A 22,946-nucleotide genomic window follows, 5' to 3' on the forward strand; every position below is an offset into this window, starting at 1 on the left:
AATCAGAAAGCTGATATCTGTATGTTTTGTTAGCCTTTCTTATCCTTAAGGTTGCTGTGGAAATCTGCTTTTTTTTTTCACATCTTGGTATGTTTCTGCCTTAAATGCTTACTTGCGAGAGAAAGAACTTTGACCTGTGAGTTACCTCAAGCATTCATCAAGTATCATTCAGTGCTAGCAGTACACTTTGGATGTCACTGTATTCATGGATACCCCTGTGTGGTTGATGATGTCATCAGAATGTCTTCAGTGAGATCTAGTGAAAGAATTATCATGAACTTGTACTTTCTCCTAAATCCAGGGTTTGGAATAAACTGGTGTAGAAATTGTCTACTCTTCTGTCTCAAGATAATACCAACATTTCACAGCTCTTTCACTGGGATTTCTATGGCAGAAAAGCATCTTATATTGTTCTAGATTTGGGAGTAATATATGGACTCCTGGGTTCTTTCTCCCTATTTCTGATGGTAGTGAATGTTCTGTGACTCAGCAGAGGGAAGGCATTTAAACTAGCTGTGGAAAGAGGTCATCAACATGGCCAAATGGGCATGGACCATCTCAGGTGTATTCTATCCTTCAGAACCTTACTGGCACAGATGCTGTAAGATCTGCAGGTGCAGGAGGGCCTTCTTATTCCTCCATTTGCCTATTATATGTTATGCCAATGCAAGTAAGTATTACTGTATGAATGCAGACAGGTACTGCTGGCAGAACTTCTGAGCAAAACAGTGCAGGTGAACACAATGCATATTTGGTGTCGTTTCCATGAAAAGCTGTAAATAGATAAATAAACCTTCTTCCAATGTGTATGACAAAGAGGTTTTGCATTGCTGTGGGAGCTAATGGTTGGCCATTTCTTGTATCTCTTATGGGTAGCGAGATCTTCTATTCTTCTAGATTAAGAAACTCTTATAAAAATCCATCAGGACAAAGTCAGGTTTATTCCCAGTGGAGAGACCTTGGCTTTCAGATAAGCGACATCATTCACAGGGGTCTCATCATTTTCAGACTTATTGACCTGTTGAGAAGCTCTCTTCAATTGATAGCACAGATCTTGGATAGGTCTTGGACAGATCTGAAACTCTTTTTAAGAAGAAGTATCTCAAAAATGTATTGAGCAGAAGTGAAATATTTCTTTGGCTACATGGGTTATGCTATAAATTAACTTCAGCTCCTCTTTGATCAAGACATGGATACATGCTTTATTTGAAATCCTTGTGGTTTTTTTTTTGTTTGTTTGTTTGGTTTTTTAATCATCAGTAAAGGGCTCCTCTCTTAGTGTTCTCAGCCTGTCAGTTTAATCAAATAGAAAGGACCAGATTCTTCAAGTCAAGAAACTTTTCCAGGTCAAGGAACTAGATATGGTATTCTGTTTTGCTCTCAAGTTAGGACTGTCTACATTAGAGTTATTGTTATGTCCACTATGCTTGCTGAAGGCTCTTGTGACTGGTCCTTTTACAGATCACCACAGAGAGGAAAGTCATCAGCGAAGATCTTCAGAGAAGTCATCATTCATACCATTTTTTTAAGCTTCCCTCCCCCATCAGTAGCAGAACTTAGACCATAAACCTATACTTTCTCTTAGATTCACTCTAGTTGGGGGAAGCTGAAAATTCATCTTGGATATTGGAAGAATGTTAGCCTTCAATTTTGTGTACATCAGTAAAGGAAGTCACCTAGACTCCTTCACTTTGATGGAGAGAACAGGATAGGTGTTTGCATTCTGAAGAATTTTGACTTGGGGGATGCCTGTTTTTCATAGAATCATAGAATGGCTGGGGTTGGAAGGGACCTCAAAGATCATCTAGTTCCAACCCCCCTGCCATAGGCAGGGACGCCACCCACTAGATCAGGTTACCCAGGGCCTCATCCAACCTGGTCTTGAACACCCCCCAGGGATGGGGCATCCCGTTTTTCTTCCAGAAAGACTTCAAGCAAAGGCTTTTCCTATGCTCTGCGCTAGCCATGTTTTCATACTTAAAAATGTGTTGAGTTGCTCCTTACAGATCAGTTTGCTTTCTTTCAAAACACTGTTCTCTGGTCTAGCACTTAAATTATTGTTTAGTCAACCTGATACCACAACATTTGAGGCCAACAAAGGCAGCAAATTACTTATCCTGTAATAGCTAGTCACTAAGCTCCCAAGGTGGGAATACTTGGAGCCCAGTGTGAAATCACTAGTGGTTATTTATAACTACACTTCTTAAAGGTTGTCTGTTTATTCATGCTCAGTAGTTTTTCCATCTTCTTAATTATCCTATATACATCTTAGAACTGAAGGAGGTGGCAGGAGTAGCTGGTATGACAGAGAGCTACATGCCACTTTGAAGTCTCCTTAGTATTGGGAAGGCATATGAGTTGAAAACCCTCTTACAAGTGCTACTGACTCCAATCTGTTTTGTGAGTGCATTTTACGACTTTAATATGTATAGTTCATCACTGAGAGCTTTATGTTTGACCTATTATGCTTTTTATTTCACTGCTACAAGTAGTAATGCCATGGTATGATCACCAGTACTGTAAAGGGAAAACTACTTGCTTTCTTTACATAGATATCTGTGGAGTCTGTCCAATTACTGAAGGAAGCTTTCCATGCAATTTCTGTGCAGTTTTTCTTTTTTTTCTGAATAAACATATTTGCCCACATTTTGATAAATGACATAGGCAATAACTGCGAGTGATATAAAATATGGGCACTAAAATCAAAGCTTTAAAAAATCCTTTTTCTGGGTTTCTGATGGTTTTATGATGGAGCTTCTTTGCAGGATCTCTGTTTAGATGGAGAAGTTATCACTATGGGCATTTAAATAATAGCTGGATATATCTGGAATTGTATATATATCACTGTAGAATAAACAGACAGTCAAATCACAGTATACTCTTAGCTCCTATCTGTATTGATGAAGTCAATGAAAAGAGATGCAGATGTACGGAAAAAATCGGATGGGTTAGTTTGCCTAACAAGAGTAGACGTTTTCACTTTAAAGGCTACCATTCACAGAGGGAGGAGGTACAATATAATTTAATTTGAATAATTAGTAATTGGTTAGGTTTTACTTTTTTTTTCTCAATAAAACAAAGTCTTTGTAAGAAGGACCTACAGCTGGAATATGATAGCTAAAGATAGCTGAGTGTGGTGGTTTTACCCTGCTAGGCAGCTGAACACCACAACCGCTCTCTCACTCCCCCTCCTTAGATGAGGAGGGGAAGAAGAAAAGGAAAGAACAACTCATGGTTTGAGATAAGGATGATTTAATTAAAGGAAAAAGAAATAATTATTAAGGAAAGTTTATTATTAATTAAACAATTTAACTAAAAAATTTAACTAAACAATTAACAATTTAACAAAAGGGAAAAAAAAAAAGAAAGGGGAAAAGGGAGGGGGAAAGGGAAAACTAAACAAAACAAGTAAAGGCTATATGGAAGTGCAGAGGAAAGAAATTACTCTCTACTTCCCACAAATGAGCGATGCTTGACCACGTCCTTGAAGAAGGGCCTCAACGCACGTAGCCGGTGTTCGGGAGGAGGACAGACGTTTTCACAACGAGAGCCCACCCCCTTCCCTCTTCCTCCTTTTTCCACCTTTTATTGCTGAGTGTGACATCATATGGTATGGAATATCCCTTTTGTTGGTTTAGGTCAGCTGCCCTGGTGATGTTTCTTTTCTCACTTTTTGCCCACCCCCTAGGAGGGTTAGAGAGTCCTGATGCTGTGCCAGCACTGCTCAGCAGCAGACACAACACTGGTGTGATACCATTGCTGTTTTAGCTACGAGTGCAGAGCACAGCACTGTATGGGCTGCTGCAGGGAAAGTTAACATCCCAGCCAGACCCAGTACACTGAGCAGTATTTTTCAAATCTTTTTACGTATCAGCTGACAAGAGGTAGCAGAGAAGGGAGAGGGCAAGAGGCTGCCATTTTGAACCCCAGTGTATCTGAGTAACTTAAATCCCTAATTCTTGGTATATTGCCTTGATTTTGCATTAGGATTAATTTGTATTTTGTTTGTGTCGTTTTAATAGGTGATGCGGATGACGCTGTCAACACTGAATTGGCGACGGCGGGAAATGGTGAGGTGGTTGGTAACATGTGCAACAGAAGTAGGTATGTTCTGAGTTGCTACTCAAGGGCTCCTGCCTTTTCATGAGTTAATCTTAGATGGCTTGATCTTGCTTATCAATACCCAAGCTCTGCAAATGTCTCCCACTTCCTGCTGATCTATAACAGTCTTTCATATAGAAGATGTTAATTGTAGTAATGTGCTTGAGCACATGATAGAATAGGCACAGGCCAAGTGAGACAATAGTTGAGTAATGCGGTGTGACTTCCTTCCCCTGCAAGGTAGAGGGGTGCATAACCTTATGGGAAATATCACAGATTTCCCCTTCTCCCCTACATGCTGTGTCTAGGTTTGAGGTTGCAGCAGAGAAAAGACTTGTGGTTATGGGCTGTTGCATTGTGTTACAACTTTGCTTGCTCTGAAAAGCCAGGTTTGGGTTGCAGGTGAGATAGCTATCTGGTCAGCTGTGGGGAAGAGGAAACAGAAAACCGGTGAATGAAATACTAAGAATGCCTCCCACCATGTAGGAGGCAAGATCTCGTAGAGAGGTTCTTATCTTTTTTTAAGCCCCTAGATAAATCCAAGCTTAGAGTGTAATACAGCTTTGTTATGTGCCTATGACATTATGCAGGACTCTCTGTGCTGAAAAGCAAACCAAATAGTAATATACCCATCATTTAACCACACAAGGTCGAAAAAAAAAAAACAAACACAAAGTGAAGAGATGAAAGACACAGACTCCTGATGGCTCTTGAACGGAAGGCCTTTATTGCCCTTTTTTTCTCCACTAGAAATACTTTCCCCATAACCCCATGCACTGTCCACAGTCACACATCACAATCCACACAGTCATGCAAAGAGGCCTCTTGCACTTCTCATTCATACCACAAGAAAATGTCACTTAAAATAATTTGTCCGCGGCTTCAGGAGGTCCTTGTCTACTCCCGCGGTGAGCGGCTGAGAGTGGAGACCCCTCCGGGGGAAAATGGTCGGGGTGCACCTAGGGGCGTCCGCTCCACAGTCGATCCCACAGCCGAGCAGAGCGGCTCCTGGCGCAAGGAAGGATGCTATTATAGTTTTGTATAATTACAGCAAAGAGATGCATTGTGATGAGGAGCGAGTGTGGCGTTGACCATTTGTTTCATGGTTTGGTTTTTGCCCATGTAATTGAACCTTACACGTGCTGTTGCTGTTACACATCCCAGAATATCTAATTACTGTGGCTCTAGGGGCGCTTGCGGCAAGTAGACAGTCCAGTCTTTGTTATCTGCTGGGTTCCCCACCAGACATGTCATAAACGGGTCGTTAGCTTTAGCCCGGGACAGGCACATCGCTTATTGTCCTGTCATGTTGGCAAGGGTGACCCAGATGTTGCAGCGTGGTTGGATGGAGACCCAGGGCTGGCAATAACCGATGACAGCGGCGATTGTGAGGAGGAGGCCAACCATGGCCTTACCCCCCTTTCTGGTACCCACCTTGGTCCGTGACCTGTGGAGACACAAGCATACCCTTGACCCCAAGTTATTAGAGGCTGGGGTCCCTCCCAAAGACCTGCATTTAAATTTTTTACCATTACTAAGGCCTGCTCTGATTGTGGCACCCGTGACAGCGCGGAATTCATATTTTTGTAATGTTTTATTATGGGCGGTACCTCTTTGTGAGGAAAGGGTAATGATAGGTGATTCGTTATGTAAAGTGCCTTTCCCAGCCTGTTCTGTGGTGTTTCCTGTGTGTCTCCCCCTTTTTGTTTATTTAGCAGTTCTTTCAGGGTGTGATGTGTGTGCTGAACAATGGCTTGACCCGTGGGGGAATGAGGAATGCCTGTGATGTGTCTGATGCCCCAAGTTCGAAAAAAGGTTTGAAGGGAGTGACTAGTATACGCGGGGCCATTGTCGGTTTTTATTTCCTTTGGGATGCCCAGTGCTGCAACACGGAAGTGAGCCTGGATATGGCGGCTAGTTTCACCTGCCGCGGCTGTCGCCCAAATAGCATGAGAGAAAGTATCTACCAATACGTGAACATATTTCGAGCGACCAAATTCTGGAATATGCGTTGCGTCGGTCTGCCATAACTGTAAGGACCATAGATATCTAGGGTTTACCGTTAAAGGCGTGGTCAAAACATGTTGTTGACAGTCAGGACATGTTTGGACAATCAATTTGGCGTCAGTGATCGATATAGCGAATTGTTTCACCAAGACTTTGGTGGATTGATGGAAGAAAGCATGGGATAACCGTGCTTGCTCCAGCACCTTAGGCACCGGGGCAGTCAGGGTCATATTAGTTAGCTGGTCAGCGCGTGCGTTACCCTCTGTAAAAATACTGGACAACATGGTGTGGCTCCGCATGTGAATAATACAATATGGGTGCACTCACTGCTCCACCAAAAATAACAGCTCCTTACATTTTAGAAACAAGTTTTCCTTTGGGATATGTCTCTAATGTGCCCTCTCGCTAATGTCCTGTAGCGACACCTACAGCATATTGTGAGTCAGATAGAATATTCAAAAGTACTGTTGGCCAGCGCTTAAAAGCCATTATAATAGCATGTAGTTCAACTATCTGTGGGGAACCTTGGATCTGCTCAATCTGATGTTGCCACTTTCCACCTTCTTCCCAAGTTACTACAGCTTTGCCTGTTTTTCCGGACCCATCTGTAAAGACCGTCCGCCCATCCACTGGTTGCCATTGGCACAATGGCTGCTCTTCAATTTTTCTATTATTATAAAAGGAGAACATTTTATGAGGTGGCTGGTGGGTATCAACCTGTCCGTCGAATCCCGTCAACGCTATTTGGAGCTCTAAACTATTCTGCAAGCACTAGGTGAAGTAGTCTTTTACTACGGGAATTATAATCAGATTGGGTTCTTCTCCCACTAATTCAACTATTCTCTCACGTTCTTTCTTTATTAGGACAGCGAACTTTTCCACTCACGTTGCAATAGTTTTTGAGGGTTGATGGGGTAAAAAGACCCATTCCAGGACCACTAAGGGGTCCTTACGGGAGGGGTCCCATTGCCCAATAATAGCCACTGGTTGTTGTTCTTGATTACAAATATATAATTGAAGGGGGAGGTTCTCACTACGGCGATGGCATTGCTGTGCCAAGATTCTTTCATTAACCATTTGCAATGCTTTATGAGCCTCCTCAGTCCATTGCTTTGGGGCATTAATATCAGTGTCTCCCTTTAATAACTCAAGAGAGGCGCCAATATTGAACTGTCTATCCCACATTGTAGTCTAATCCAGTTTATATTGCCTAGTAATTTCTGTACATCGTTCAGTGTCTTAACATCTGCATTAATGGATATCTGCTGTGGTTGAATGTTTTGCTGTAAAATATTCCACCCCAGATACTTCCAAGGTTCTTGGGTCTGCACCTTTTCAGGTGCAATGTGGAGTCCTGCTGTCTGTAACGCTTGTTTTAAGGCAGGCAGTGCCTCTTGGACTTCATCACTAGATGGTCCAGCTAGTAGGATATCATCCATGTAGTGGTATATGTAAATCTCTGGAAAGAACTGGCGTACTGGTTGGATAGCTTTGCGACATAGGTTTGGCACATGGTTGGGGAGTTTTTCATGCCTTGTGGTAGTACGGTCCAATGATATTGATCCATAAGCTCCTTCCTACTGATCTTTGGTACCGAAAAGGCAAAACAAGGAGCGTCGTCAGGATGCAAAGGAATTGTGAAAAAACAGTCTTTCAAGTCCATAACAACAATGTCCCAATTACAGGGTATCATGGTAGGTGAGGGTAATCCTGGCTGCAAGGAGCCCATGTCCTCGATCACTGCGATGATTCGTCACAAATCATGCAGTAATCTCCATTTCCCGCTCTTCTTCTTGATGACAAACACTGGTGAATTCCATGGGCTGTTTGTCGGAACAATATGTCCTTGTTGGAGTTGTTCTTGAACCAACTCCTGCAGACTACTGCTCAGTAAAACAATCAGTTGAGCAATTCTAGTTCCCTTTGGTATTGACAATGGTGGAGACGGTGTCCAAGCCATAGCTTGGATTTGTCCATTATAGTCGGCATCAATTATCCCTGGAAAAACAAGCAATCCGGTCAAAGTTGTACTTGATCGTCCTAGCAGCAAAACACTACAGTCATTCCCAATTGGTCCTTTGATGTTCAATGGAATTTTATGAACGTGAGTACCCCACAACGTGACATCTATTACTGTGGAGACATCCACTCCGGCACTCCCTCTGGTTCTTGCTGAGAGGGTGTCCACGGTGGTAACCGTGGCAGCGGGGCTGCAGCGCGGAACCCTGCTCCACTGTGGTACTCCATGGGCTGCAGGGGGACAGCCTGCTTCACCATGGTCCTCACCACAGGCTGCAGGGGACTTCTGCTCCGGTGCCTGGAGCACCTCTCCCCCTCCTTCTTCACTGACCTTGGCTCCTGCAAGGCTGTTCCTCACTCCTCTCACTCTCCCAGCTGCTGTGAAGCGCAGCATTTTTTTTTATTTTATTTTTTTTTTTTCCTGTCTTAAATATTCTCTCACAGAGGCACAAACAGCATCGCTTATTGGCTCGGCTCTGGTCAGCAGCGGGGCCCTTACCTAACATGGGGCAGCTTCTAGATTCTTCTCACAGAAGCCACCCCTATGGCCCCCTGCTACCAAAAGCTTGTCACGTAAACCCACTACATTCCACCCCTTTCATCTGTGAAAAGCATATTTAAGAATAATCACAATATACTCTTACTTTACAGTCATCACAATCTTCACAAACTTACATCAAAAAGAAAAAGAATTCCCCACACCAAAATAAACATAACATCATCACAACACTGAAAAGGTGGACAATTTACATACACACCACCCCTCATCCCTTCACCACACTAATATGAAACATATTTTTCACAATTGCTGCTTTCTTAAACTCTTCACAACTATTGCATTCATAAAAACATCCAGTCCGTGTTTTGCCCATTACTTCTCTCAACTATCATCCTTATCTCAAATTCCTTGAGCCCCATGTTGGGCGAGTAAAAAACCATAAGAAGTTATCACGGATTTGGGGTAGGAGGTTTGAAGAAACCAATCTTCCGGCAGTATCGGACAATAAATGGCACAGAAACTATAGTAATGCTGATTTGTACTGAAGCAAACAATTTGTGAATAGCATATGCCAACACAAATGTGCTTGTACCAGCAGCCCTTTTAGACTGCAGCGATGATTCACTGAAACCAAGTTTGAAGAGAACTGCAGTCATATCCACACCACTTGACACAGCCGGGTAGAAGATTCCTAGAGATACTAATGAAATTCCAACATGGAATGAGACCCCTACAGCACCACATTCTTTGAGAACTTTTTTCAGCTGCTAGGATTTATTGAGTTTCTTTTTTTCACCGCTGAGATCTGTGGCTGCCTTTTCAGGGGATCCACCCACATCCTTGGCCGAGCTGCCGGCGGCGGCCCGCAGCGCCAGCAGAGGGGCCGGCGGGCTGAGGGGAGGCCGGCCCGGGGAGGGGGGTGGCGGGGGGGCAGCAGCGGCGGCGGGCAGCGGCGAGCGGGGGCCCGCGGGGTGGTGGGCAGGGCGCAGCAGCAGGCAGCGCCCGGTGCGTGCGGGCGGGCGCTCGAACCTGAGAAGCGCAGCAGCCGGCGGCGGGGCGGGCGGCTGCCCGGAGGTGACAGCGGGGGTGCAGGTGGCGCTGGACCCTGCGTTATCATTACGTTTGGAGCCCTCCCTTGTGGGAGGTTCCTCCTTTGACCAGGAGGCGGGGGTGCTTGTGTCGTCGCGGCCCCGCCCCGCGCTCCTCTTCCCGTTTCCCCGCCACGGCGGCAAAGGCTGCCCTTCCGCGTTGTATTTAGAGCGGCATTGGTTCGCCCAGTGGCGTCCTTTCCCACATCTGGGACACAAAGTGGGCGGGACTGGGGGCGAGCCGCCCCCCCGCCCCCGCCAGGGGCATGCGGAGACTAGGTGGCTCGGGTCTCCACACCGATAGCATTTTTTCTGACCCTTGGGGTCCTGACTGATGGTTAGTGCTGCTGCAAAAGCGGACGCCAGCGATTCGGTATGATGTTCGATAGAACCCACTCAGTTACACGCCGCTATCATCTGAACTAGTGTTGCATTCACAGGCAGAGCCTGCAGCACCTTTTTACAGTCGGTATTTGCGTTTTCTACCTAGCTAGCTTTTGTAGCAAGGCGTCTTTTGCTTCCCGATTGTCAATCTGCTTATCTAGTGCATCGCACTAGACCTATAAGCCGACCTATAAACTGCATGTATGGCTCAGACACCCCTTGCTGGACCGTTGTAAAGGGCTGCGTGGGCTTCCCGGTCTCTGGAATTCTTAACATTGCCTGAAGGGCTAGGGTCGCAGTCAGCCGGAGGATGCCTGGATCTAGACGCGCCTGAAGGTGTGGATCCACTATCGGGTCTGTACCCATCAATTGAGGTATACCGGCCATGAAAAGCGGATCTCCAGGCTACCTTTCTAAATTTTGGAGCACTGCATGTTCGCACAAATCTCCATTTCTGTTCCCATAATAACTTTTGTGTCGGAGTTAATATCATCGCCGCCACTTGTCGTATGCCAAAGGGGGTTAAAAGCTGTCCCGACATGACATTCTCCAGCAGGGACTGCGTATACGGGGCCGATAACCCATAAGTGGTCACTGCCTTACGCGGTTCCTTAATAAGGTCCCACCAGAAGGGGTTCCAGTCATTTTGCCCGCTATCCCGAACTTGGACTGGAAAAACGAGCCCTGCGCCTCCCCCTCCCCCCCCCCCCCCCCCCTTTACTGCTTCTCTCTGAAGTTGTTTCCAACGATCTGGGGGGGTCAAAAGGATCCCCCGTGGGCGGCTCTGCTGGCCTTGTGGGTGGCAGCAGCGGCGACGCTGACGGCCTCTAAGACATTGTCTCCGCCTCTGTTCCCAAGTCTATCGGGTTTACTTCCTCCAGAGGTACGCAGTCACAGCTTTTTATTTCACCCGCCTGCGTAGCCTGAGCAGCCACTGTCTCTACCCTTTTTTCCACTTGCCATGATCTCAGTGTCTCAGTCACTAAGCGCCAGGTCGTTATCACCTCAGCAGCTGTTGTATTTCCCTGGGAGGCAGCATCCCATTTAGTTGTCCCCGCGTTCTCCCAAGTTTTTACATCAAACGCTGCCAAAGCTGTTGCCGGGGCCCTGTTCTTTCTTTAGAACTTTAGCAATCATTTCACTTTATGTGGGTCATATTTTACTCTTTTTACCAGGAGTTGAGTCAGTATCTTAGCTATCGCCTCCTCATTGGTCGATAGATTAGCTCCCATAGTTAATGCCCCAGCCGCTCTCCTGCTTCTTGAGGTGATGTCCCAGGATTAAAGCCGTGGTCCTGCCGTCAGCTTGAGTCGTTCGGCTGGGGTCCCTTCAGACGCTTCTCTCAGCGTTGCTCTCTTCCGATCACGTCGGGATCACCATTTGAAGGGATGAAAGACAAGGACTCCTGATGGCTCTTGAACAGAAGGCCTTTATTGTCCTTTTTTCTCCACTACATATACTTTCCCCGTAACCCCATGCGCTGTCCACATGCCCGATTCTGTCATACAATTGGTTAGAGACCCTCAGACACGCACCTCAAGCCAGCCAGCAATTGGTCACTGCCCAAAGCTCATCTTTAGCACTGCAGCCAAGTTAATTTATCTTGACCTTGCTCAAGTTTTTGTTTCTACCGCTTATTTCCTCATTATCTCTAATTCAGGGGCATATGAAACATCGCTAAGCCACCTGCGAATTCCTTTCCCACAACAACGAACAAAGATGGAAGCAGAACCACCCTCATATTTAGAGGACAGCAGTGGGAGAATAATGCACTCATCAGGACATTCTGTTCATTTCTCTGCTTTGCCATAGATTTCCTGTGTGTCTTGATGAGGCATTCCTTAGCTTCTGTATTCCAGTTTACCATCTGCAAGTTGAGGATACAGAATCTAAAAGTGAAGATGAGGGCATTAAAAGCTGTGTGGCTATAAAAAAGTAATAATAAAAATCAGTACCTGTGATAGTGGGGACAATATAAATATTATGATAAGGGAGCAGTTTTAATTGTCACTGGAGGTATTTCTGGAAAGCATGCTTCCCTACTGTATTTACTCCTTTTTCATACATTTGAGTCGGATTGTGTCTCATAGATGCTTCCTGAGTTTCAGAACTTCATAAGATTACCGCTGCTTATTCTATGGATTAGTTTCTTTGCTTTATGCTTAACTGGCAAATTAATGTTGTCAGTAGCTTGGGAAAATACAACTTGCCTTTGTATGCCCTCAGCCAGAGAACAATTTGTGTCTGCAAATTTTCATGCAATGCTTTTGTTTTATTGCTATTATATCTTTGCTAAGATAATTATTACTGAGAATATCTTACAGATATTAGTGCCTGGGTATTATTTTGTGCAGTTGCATATTGGCAAATAAAATGCTGTTTTTAATACTGCTTTAAACTAGTTTAACATATTCTAATAGAAGTATCTCATAAAGAACCTATAATGTCATGCAAAGTACTTTTGAGACTTAATCAAGCTGGTAAAGCAGGGAATCTGTTTATTTAAATGAAGCTCTGGTGTTCTCTGGCTATGCTGAATTTTTGCATGAGTGAAGGGATGTGCAGGAAGCATCAGAGTCCTACAGAGAAAATTAGGACCTCTGGGTGTGGTTTAGGTGGGCTCACAGATGTGTGTTAACTGACTCTAGCAATACTAAGGCACTCTAGTTGGCTATAAGGTTAAATTTATGGAACCTATCAGTCACTGTTTCCCCCTTCCTCTCCCCACCAAACACAAACACACACACACACACCAGGAATAAAGTGATACTAAGGAAAATATTTATTTCAGATAATAGACAGTAGTGTATATTGCTCAGAGTATTTCCTTACTAAGGAGCTTGATGTTCAGGTGCATATGAATTTGATAAAAGATGTATCTGAAAACCGTAGGGGAGGGGGTAGGTAGGATTTATTTTTTTTAAGGCATGCTTAGTATTAAATGCCATGATGTTCTATTAAGTGAGCTATTTAGCATACTTTCATGTTCTTTTGTGCATGCGCTGTTCCTTGAGATGCTGTTGCGTTAAGGGGTGTAGCCAATTAACCGTTATGGGTCCGGTCGGACTCAGGGTATTGAACTATCACGGTCACAGATTCACCAATAACGTAGCACGCCCTCACTCTAGTCGCGTTCAATGAGAACTATCACGGCTAGGAACAATGCAATTAAGTGCAATTTATTACAGCAACAGGTACGCAGGTTCTTTGGATTGCTGGCAATAAATTCACTGTCTGCAAAAGCAAGCAAGCATGCATGAAACACACAGGTACACACCTGGTATAACCAAGCGTTCAAAACTTACCCCGCGGCGTCCCAATGGGGGGGGGGGGGGGGGGGAAGAGAAGCTCAGCCCATCGACTGACCCTAGAAGTCAGAAGGTATCCTTCGTGATGGTATCTTCCCTAACATCCCCTCTCTCTTAAGCCAATTAATATTATTTTCCATCTTGAGCTTGAGTGACTCTAGTCATGCATATCTTGGTTATAATTGGTAAAAAGTTTTCTCGCTTTTGTTTAAAGGTATAGGCTCCGAGAAATTCACAGCGCGTGCTCAGTGAGGGCTGGTCGCACCTTGGAGGCGGGTAGCTTTTGGGATGGAGGTGTGTTTTGGTATTATAATGATATTATAATGAGCAAAAGTTCACTAGAGTAGAGCATTTTGTCAAAAACATGACAGGTCGTTGGCTCAGGGTAGCAAATGTGCAGCTTATCGCTCTCGGTGTGCACAAGAACAATCGAGTCCCCACCTGGTCACAGAGCCTAGCCGTGATGTCTCCACTCTGCTCTACACTCCGTACTGTTCCTTAGAGTCAGCACACCAGGTTCCCCTAGTGCGATAGCATCTAAGGTTGGAGGCCTAGGGAACGCTTAGGTAATGCAGCTACACTCCACCCTGAAAGCTTCTTCAATGCTGTACGTTTTCTTTAAAATGTGAATATTAGTTTAATTTGCCTAGTCACTTTAGGCAATTACTCCACAGATGTACACTGAGAAAATAATTTAAAATTACCTTTTAAAAACATTCAACATGAGGGCTGCTTTTAAGTGATGTAATGAGACCAAATGAGCCAGAACTTGTTATCCAAATTGTTTTAAATAACAAGTAAAACAGCTCATTTTTTATACCAAGAGAGTGAAGCTTATCTTTTATGTTTTTTTGTTGTTCTCTGCATTTCAGTGATTGTTACAGAGTTTGCACAGTAGCCTTTGTTTTAATGTCCATTTCCAGCCTGTTATTTGGGTTGGCCTTTCTTGCTGAGGCACATCCCCTTGTATGTGCTGGTAACTTCGTAGACTTTGCTAAAAACGTTATCTCTTGCTGAACATCTGTATCTGTTAGGCTTTATCAGTTATCACTAATCCTTTTTTTCTTTCCAAGGTGTTTATGCACTGGATAGCATCATGCAAAGCTGGTTTACACTTTTCACTCCAACAGAAGCCACTAGTATTGTTGCTACAACAGTGATGTCCAACAGTACCATTGTCCGTCTGCATCTGGACTGCAATCAGCAGGAGAAGCTGGCTGGCAGTGCTAGGACGCTTGCTCTACAGTGTGCCATGAAGGATCCTCAAAACTGTGCCCTCTCTGCACTGACGTTATGTGAAAAGGATCACATAGCTTTTGAGACTGCTTACCAAATCATTCTAGATGCTGCTACAACTGGCATGAGCTACTCACAACTTTTTACTATAGCACGATACATGGAACACCATGGTTACCCCATGCGGGCCTACAAGCTGGCCACTTTGGCCATGACGCATCTCAACCTGAGTTACAATCAGGATACACACCCTGCTATTAATGATGTTCTGTGGGCATGTGCGCTCAGCCACTCCCTTGGGAAAAATGAGCTAGCAGCTATAATACCTCTGGTGGTCAAAAGTGTCAAATGTGCAACAGTACTGTCAGACATTTTGCGTAGGTGTACTTTGACCACTCCTGGCATAGTGGGACTTCACGGAAGGAGGAACTCTGGTAAGCTCATGTCACTGGACAAAGCCCCTTTAAGGCAACTCTTGGATGCCACGATCGGAGCCTACATTAATACGACTCATTCACGTCTCACTCACATCAGCCCTCGACACTATAGTGAGTTTATAGAGTTCCTTAGCAAGGCCCGAGAGACCTTCTTAATGGCTCATGATGGGCATATCCAGTTTACACAGTTTATTGACAACCTAAAACAAATCTACAAAGGCAAAAAGAAACTGATGATGTTGGTTCGTGAACGCTTTGGTTGATGAAAATGTGTGAATGTGGGTGGGGGGTTGGGGGGAGGGAAAGGGTGGTTTGTTTCTACTTGAGCCTGCCTTTGTATCCTTTTTAACTTAAAGAAACAGAGCCACACCGGTATTATATGTGTATAGTTATATTGAGTTTGCAAACTAAACTGTCATGTTGTGAAAGTTTGTGTGTTTATTTTTTTTTCTCATTTTTTCTGTTATGTGTGAGAGAGAGAGGTTAAAAAAGGTTTGGTTTACACTGAGTATATGTTGTCAAGTGGCAAAAGCCCACATCGCTCTCCTGTTCTTTCTGTATACGTTCACAGCCTCAAAAACAAGCATATATTGCAATGGCTTTAACAAACAAACAAAACACCTCCATCCTGTGATAAGTACCTCGAATGGATCCAGCTTTACTCCTTTGTAACTCATCCTTACATTTCAGCATATTTAAACAAAGCAACAAATGAAATACTAATAGTTATAAGGCTGACCACGTGGCTTTGCAGTGCTGTTCATCCAGAAGCATGGCACACAATGCTTGTGCATGTGGAAACTTAGCAACTGTCAACATACATTCTCAGGGATTTATCAAAAAAATAATAAAAAAAGAATGAGAGCATTTATTGTACTGTATATATATTATAGTATATGTCTGAATACTGAAAAATATAACATTAATTTATATAAAAAAATCTATGTAATGCAAAATACTTGAAGCTGCAGTAGCTTGGTTTTAAAAAAGAAAACCTATGAGAAGGATTAAAGCGCACCTTGCTTCAGGGTTGGCTCAGGAGGTGAACTATATTCTGGGCGTCTATGCAGAGCCACCTTTTGGATAGCATGGTTGGACTGATACCTATTGGGGGAAGGTGTTTTTTTTATATATATATATTTATACAACTTGTGTATACATATATATATACACACATGCTTGTAACAAGCACTGTAGTAAAGAGGGACAACAAAAAATACGCAGCGAGAGCAGCAAGCCTTAGCATTAAGAATACAGTATGCCAGAATTGGGGTTTGTGCCTCCTAGCCTAGAAAGCTTAAAGAAATATCCTTTTGACACAAAACACATAATGTTTTCCAAAATGATTGACATTACATGTTATGCCTTTGCAGTGAGCTAACCTTTGTGCATAAATAACATATATATATTATATATATACCTTCTGCATAGGTATTTTGACTTTGTGCAGGACAGAAAGTTGTGTAGGTATGACTGTTCTACTTTTCAGTTTGTTTTTTAAATATATTTTATTTTCTCTAGAATTACTCAAACAAAAGCAGCCTTCTATCTTGCCTTGTCTTAATGCTTTAAAATAACCAAACTGAAGATCTAATTACCAAACTGTTCATTATATTATTAAGTACCAACTTTGGTTACAGTACAGTGTCTTTATTTTAGCTGATGGTTCTATATCCTTGTGCTTTTTAAAGCAGTTTTTATGTTTTGGTGCAAAAGTTGTCCAGTGTCTCTTGTTCCCTTCATTAGCGAACATGATAGAGGTATGTTTGGTAGGTATTTTTGTTTAGAAAAACTATTTCATGCTCTCCATTTTATTTATTATAATAGGTAAAAAGGTTGTACTTCATCATCCATGTAAACATACTCATGAAGTTGAAAGTAATTAAGATTTGATACACTGATATCAATTTATTTATGTAACTAAATCACTGTTTTATAAACTTGTTAATGATCAACAGGTTTTTTTGGTTTGATTAAAATTAGTTTTTTGAAAGTTGATTCTGCCTCCTTTATGTTGTTTGTTCCTGGAGTTGAATTGTGAATGGATGGTTCGTAGATCCTAAATGCCCAGCTTACAACTTTGGTCCATTAGAGTGGTAAGCAATATGATCACCAAGAACAGGAAAGAAATGTTTTGTTCCTCAAAAATCTGCTGATTAGTGGCAGTGCTCAGAAGTGCACCAACCTCTGTGCAAAAGATGGACGTAGACTTGGTGCATCGTAGGAGGCACAAAATGCTGCCTGCAGTTGAAAGATGTGTGGTCTATAGACTTGGCATATTGCCCTGGTGGGATGGTAGAGTGCCATGTTCACACTTCATGGATTATTTAGGTGGGCATGAGAGTTGAGATGTACTGAAAATAAAAACAAGGACAGTTCTTGCTGTTCGATTGGCTTTTCGTGTTGTGTATATGTTGTGTATTCTGAACTGCGCAGCTTGCTCCACACAGCATGGAGACTTTGCTCACAGCTGAGAGCTAATATACCTGTTTTTTGGGAGTCCTTGCTCTGTAGGATTTGTGTAAGTTTTCTAGCCCTCAGTGAATAATAGGATATGGCATGGTTGAAAATTGAAGAGGGGAGTTTTTTACTTTGCCAAGATCTTTATTATCTTAGGCATATTATATGATGTCATATTTGACTATATGATCTGAAGACTTTCATTTTCTTTTTTAGTATCTTCAGCTAAAAAGAGAATTAGCATGAAGCAAGCAATTATCAAAGATGCCAGTGTACCCATGAATTCTGACAGTGAGACTTGTGTCACCGGAAGATTAAGGAGGAAAAGGTCTGAATCTTTGTACAAAATCTCATGTAAATATGAGTCTTTACCAAGTCTTCCTAACAGCTGAGTTGTCCTGACCTGTAGTACTAGTGTTCTCTAGCTTCTGCAACTTCTATCCCTTCCAAGTACTGGATTCTCATTACGTTTTGAAGTTTCTCATGAATTTTCTGTTACAGACAATAAGAAGCAATGGGATACCCCATTCTGTAGTAGTGTCGGCATGGTTTTCTTTTGCCTCTTAAAAATAATTCAGTATTATGGATATTGTGGACTATGGAGATTGCAAAACAGAAGCCTGTTTGAAGAGAATGCTTTAGAATTAAATGCAGTCACGATGGTTGGAACCTGCTTTTGATGAGCAGAATGGCTTATTCTTCCTTCAGAATGGATGGAAGTTTATTTCATGTCCTTTCATGACTGACTGATATCTCTTGTGCATCCTTAGTGGTGCTGCACAGTACAGTTCACACTATGTTAAAAACCTTCATGGACCAACAGAGTTGGCCAATATCTCTAGTTTAGATATGTACTACTCTTGTTTTGTGGAGGTAGGGAGAGTCCAGGGAAAAGATTCCAGGAAAAAAAAATAAAATCTCAAGGCTCTTTTGGTGAAAACTGATCAAATATTTCTAATGTAATTTCTAAAATTACATATTTGAATTAATTTTGGAGTATAAGGAAACCTAATCAAAATACATCTCAAATTGCTTATCTTCTCTTCAGAGCTATATCTTTGAGGTATGCAACTGAACACCATTGTTATCATTGTTTCAAAATGCTACAATGTTTTTCAACACTCCCTTAAATGAGAACTTTTTTTTTTTTTTTTTTAATTCGGAGTCTCTGTTTAGTACTGAAGGAAACTGAACATAATTCCCCCATATCACAGACTAACATTGAATCTTCATTCTTTTGGTGAGTTGAGTGAACTCCTGAAAGATGTGATATTCATTCTGTATTATGAGATTATGTCTTGTGGCCCAAGAAACTGACTTTTGCCCCTAAGTTCATTTTCAAAATTTCCTTTGCAGTCTATTGGTTCTGCCAGAACATAATTCAGCAGAGATTTTTATTATCTAAATTACATTACTTTCATTTACCTTTTTAGTGTTTCAACACTTCATTTCCACATCATTTTCCCTTTAGAGAAAAACTGCACAGCTTTTCAGCGTGAAAGAGAAAAGGCACCTATGGGAGACTCAGACTTCAGATACTAAGGTGCAACTGAAATCCAAGACAGCTTAGCTTCCCTCTCAGTACTTCATGTCTTATTCTCAAAATCTTTTGGTTTTAATGCCATGACAGTAAAGCTAAACTTGGATTTGCATGTACATGACAAGGAGTTTATTAGATTTTTTTTAAGAGAAACTGTAGGTAATGTTCTGAAGCTAGAGCTGTGACTACAAGACAGGGTCTGTAGATCACCATGGTTGTCTAGTAGAATTGATGGAGCTCTTTAAAAATTATGAATTTGCTAATATATGCAATCAGTACTTTGGATGACCAATCAACAGTTTTTGCTGTACAGATGAAATCCTGGAGGCCTTTTTTTTTCTCTCTTTTTTTTGGAATATCAAAAAGCAAAATTGGCTTCCTAGTATTTTTAAGTATAGAAGATACTCTGAGTGCTTTGTATTAGTAAATTTCTATTCGACAAAAAAAACGTATTCCATCATTTTCTTTGTATATCCCTACTAAGTTTCACGTTGCAAGCTTTCAAAAATTTCTGTGAAAGTCACTTTTCAATAATGCTTTAGTGTTCTGCCAGTTTAGTTTGAGCTGCAATTTTCAAAGCCTTGATTTCGTGTCCCGGGAATCAAAGGCAAATCACTGTTCATAGAAGGATTCTGGAAAGTTTAAAAATGGATGGAGGTGATTAAGGACAGAGCTAAATATTCCTCTGGTGAAGTTGCTTGAATTACATAAAGGCTCATCTTGGCACACACTTCAGTGAAGCCTGTTAGTTATGAGAACAAAAGTGGTGATAGAAGTAGTGCTAAATTCTTCCCAGTCAGTGGGCAGGAAAAATAATTTGGGGTTTGTGGCCTCCAATTCCAAATGACCTGAATCTCATTAAACAGCACATTGGCTAACTGTAATGCTTTCTTTATCTCCTAGCTTTTCCTTCACACAGGAAAATATGTCAGGCAAACTGCAACTCATCTCTTAGACACGTTACCAATGGAAGAACTGAAGTTCTCTCTCTCTTCTGAAAACAAGGGGTCTGGGACAAACATCGTCCTTGCTCAGGCCAATTTGCCTATATGTTAAGGAACCTTTAGCAGCACAACCAAAGCAATTCAGGAGGATAAGGTTGCAAAAGGTAAATTGCATGAAAGGCTTTCCCAGCAAGATCCTATTTGTATACTGCTATAGAGCAGTTGTTCATGTAAATGAGTAGAAACTGGTTTCTAAGGAAAAAGTTATTTTTTTCTGCATCTAATTAACATTTTAAACATGTTTAATATATTGTCATGATAACTAAAAATATCCAAAAATAACCACCAAAGTGGAAGATGTGATTGTCCTCATTGCTGAAAGGAACAAATGTACCTAAAGAAAAATTTCTTCACAATCACCTGCCAAGGCAATTTGCCCTGGGGGCAGGTGCATTCTGCAGCATGCAGGGGGATTCCTGCATCAAGGCAACCCCAGGGAGTAGAGGGAGCTGCCAGCACCTGTCAGCCCTCACAAAAGCAGATGATGAGGCTTCAGCGGGGCGAGCAGCAGCAGCCACCCTCACATACAAAAGCTGCCCCTAGGGAGCTTGAGTGACTAGGGTGTGGTGTGGTAATTTCAGTAGGAAGCTGTGCATGGAGGGCAGAAGGTGGGTTGCTTTCTACTCTGGGAGCAATGGAGGAAGGCACTTTCTACTGAAATAGAAATGGTGTCCATGCGCCAGCTGGGCTGAGCCTGAAACCCAGACAAAGGGGCCACAACATCCCCATACAGATGACTACACCCAAACAGACCTCTGGAGGACCAAAAAAGCTGCCCAAACCCTCAGTTCCAGGGAACTCCAGAATGCGGAAGTCCCCCTATGTCCTGAAGGCAGAGGTGGGTGTCATGGATGTAGGTGTGCCCAGCTGGATGAACTTTTCAAACAGGTGGCTCTGTTATGAGAGGAGCTCACCAGGCAATGTAGCATCCAGGAATCCGAGCGGGAGACTGATAAATGGTATTATGCACTGACATGGTCCAAGCAACAGCCCTACCTTAAGTCCTGGCAAGGGGAACATAAACTAGCTTCTAGCCCTCAAGCAACAAACTTGAATGACTCACAAGATCAGGGAGACTGGACCCTCGTCTCTGCTCGGAGCAGGAGGAGGAGTCTCCCCCTTGCCCCTGAAGTGCCCCTGCACAACAGATACAATGCTCTAGGGTTGGAGAGAGGAGACTGTGAGTAATGGTGAAGATGTCGGAAAGGGCAACCACACAAAGTTGTCTCAGTCTGCCACCTGCATCAGAGCCAGTGCCACAAAAAAGGCATGAAGGGTGTTAGTCATGGGGGACTCCTCGCTGAGAGGCACTGAGGTCCCCATTTACTGTCCAGATAATCTCTCCAGAGAGGTTTGCTGCCTGCCTGGGGCCCATATTTGTGATGTTATGAAGAGGCTACCAAGCCTGGTGGGGCCAGAAGACTACTACTCCTTCCTACTCTTTCATGTATGAGGCTGCAACAAAGAGACTCAAAAATATCAAAAGGGACTTTATGTCCCTTGAAAAGATGTTAAAGGGATCAGGAGCACAAGTAGTGTTCTCCTCTGTTCTCCCAGTTGGAGACTGGGACCCAATAAAAAGGAGACTAATGGACCAAGTGAACGATAGGCTACAAGGCTGGTGCCATGCTCAAGGTTTTGGGTTCTACACTCTTGGTCGCACTTTTGAGAGACCAGGCATGCTGACACCAGATGGGGTGCATGTGACCAGGTAGGGCAGGAGTGTTCTGGGCAGTAAACTGGCTGGGCTTATCAGGAGGGCTTTAAACTGAATGCAGTGGGGGAAAGGGATGTACCTCTGAGTGATGGAAGTGAATCTGAGAACACTGTCACTTTAGGAAGCAAGAGGGAAATAGTTGTGAACTGTCCCAATGCAAACAGAAAGGGATCTGGAAATGTGATGTGACCGATTGCCCAGCTGAAATTCCTCAACACCAATGCACACAGCATGGGAAACAAGCAGCAGAAGTTGGAAACCGTGGCACAATTAGACAAATATGACTTGATTGTTATCACAGAAACGTGGTGGGACGGATTACACAACTGGAACACTGGAATAGAGGGCTACAAGCTCTTCAGAAGAGATAGGCAGGGAAGGAGGGGCGTGGGTGTTGCCCTCTGTGTTAGGAGAGGGATTGATTGCAAAGAGATGCCTCTGAGAAACAGCCACAAATGAGTTGAGAGCTTGTGGGTAACAGTTAAGGACCATACCAATAAAGGACACCTTATGTTTGGGATCTACTACAGGCCGACTGATCAAGGGGAGCCTGTTGATGAGACCTTCATGCTTCAACTACAAGAAGCATCATGCTTGCATGCTCTCATCCCGATGGGGGACTTCAGCCACCCGGATGTCTGCTGGAAAAGCTACGCAGCAAGCTGTAAGCAATCCAGGAGACACCTGGAGTGCATTGAGGATAATTCCTGGTCCAGGTATTAGACAAACCAACCAGAGGAGAAGCATTACTGGACCTGGTGCTCATCAACACAGAAGTGCTCATTAAAGAGGTCAAGATTAGAGGCAGTCTGGGCTGCAGTGGCCACGCTCTGGTTGAGTTTGTGATCTCGAGGAATATGGGCCTGAAAAGGTTCAAAGTCAGGACCCTGAACTTCCAAAGAGCAAAATTCAAGCTGTTTAAAGACCTAGTAGACAAGATCCCCTGGAACACTCTCCTTAGGAACAAAGGAGCTGAACAGAGCTGGCAGCTCTTTAAGGATGTTTTCCTTAGAGCACAAGAACTCTCCATCCTCCTGTGTAAGAAAGCAAGCAGGGAGGGCAGGAAACCCCTGACACAGGTGACACAATGTCTCTAATCATTTGAAATGAATTTGAAAGCCATTGAAAACTATCTAGCATTGTTTC

The 22,946-nt window shown here is 43.2% G+C and overlaps 1 protein-coding gene and 1 pseudogene across 2 annotated transcripts in view; one reads left to right on the forward strand and one right to left on the reverse strand.

Moving 5' to 3' along the window:
* LOC136789553 (zinc finger SWIM domain-containing protein 6-like) overlaps positions 1-17,077 on the forward strand; it is a 93,973-nt gene extending 76,896 nt beyond the window's left edge. The window contains exons 13-15 of one of the 2 annotated variants that reach the window (XM_066989603.1): positions 4,023-4,104; positions 13,621-13,700; positions 14,480-14,684. In XM_066989603.1, coding sequence (XP_066845704.1) covers positions 4,023-4,104; positions 13,621-13,658 — 120 coding nt within the window. In that variant the 3' untranslated portion in view covers positions 13,659-13,700; positions 14,480-14,684. Of the gene's footprint in view, positions 1-4,022; positions 4,105-13,620; positions 13,701-14,479 lie in introns of both variants that reach the window. The other variant, XM_066989602.1, reaches the window with a different exon arrangement.
* LOC136789563 (protein FAM210B, mitochondrial pseudogene) lies at positions 9,008-10,464 on the reverse strand (annotated as a pseudogene).
* Positions 17,078-22,946: the final 5,869 nt, after the last annotated feature.

This window comes from Anser cygnoides, unplaced genomic scaffold, assembly GCF_040182565.1.
Source record: "Anser cygnoides isolate HZ-2024a breed goose unplaced genomic scaffold, Taihu_goose_T2T_genome scaffold_55_1, whole genome shotgun sequence".
NCBI classification, from domain to species: domain Eukaryota; kingdom Metazoa; phylum Chordata; class Aves; order Anseriformes; family Anatidae; genus Anser; species Anser cygnoides.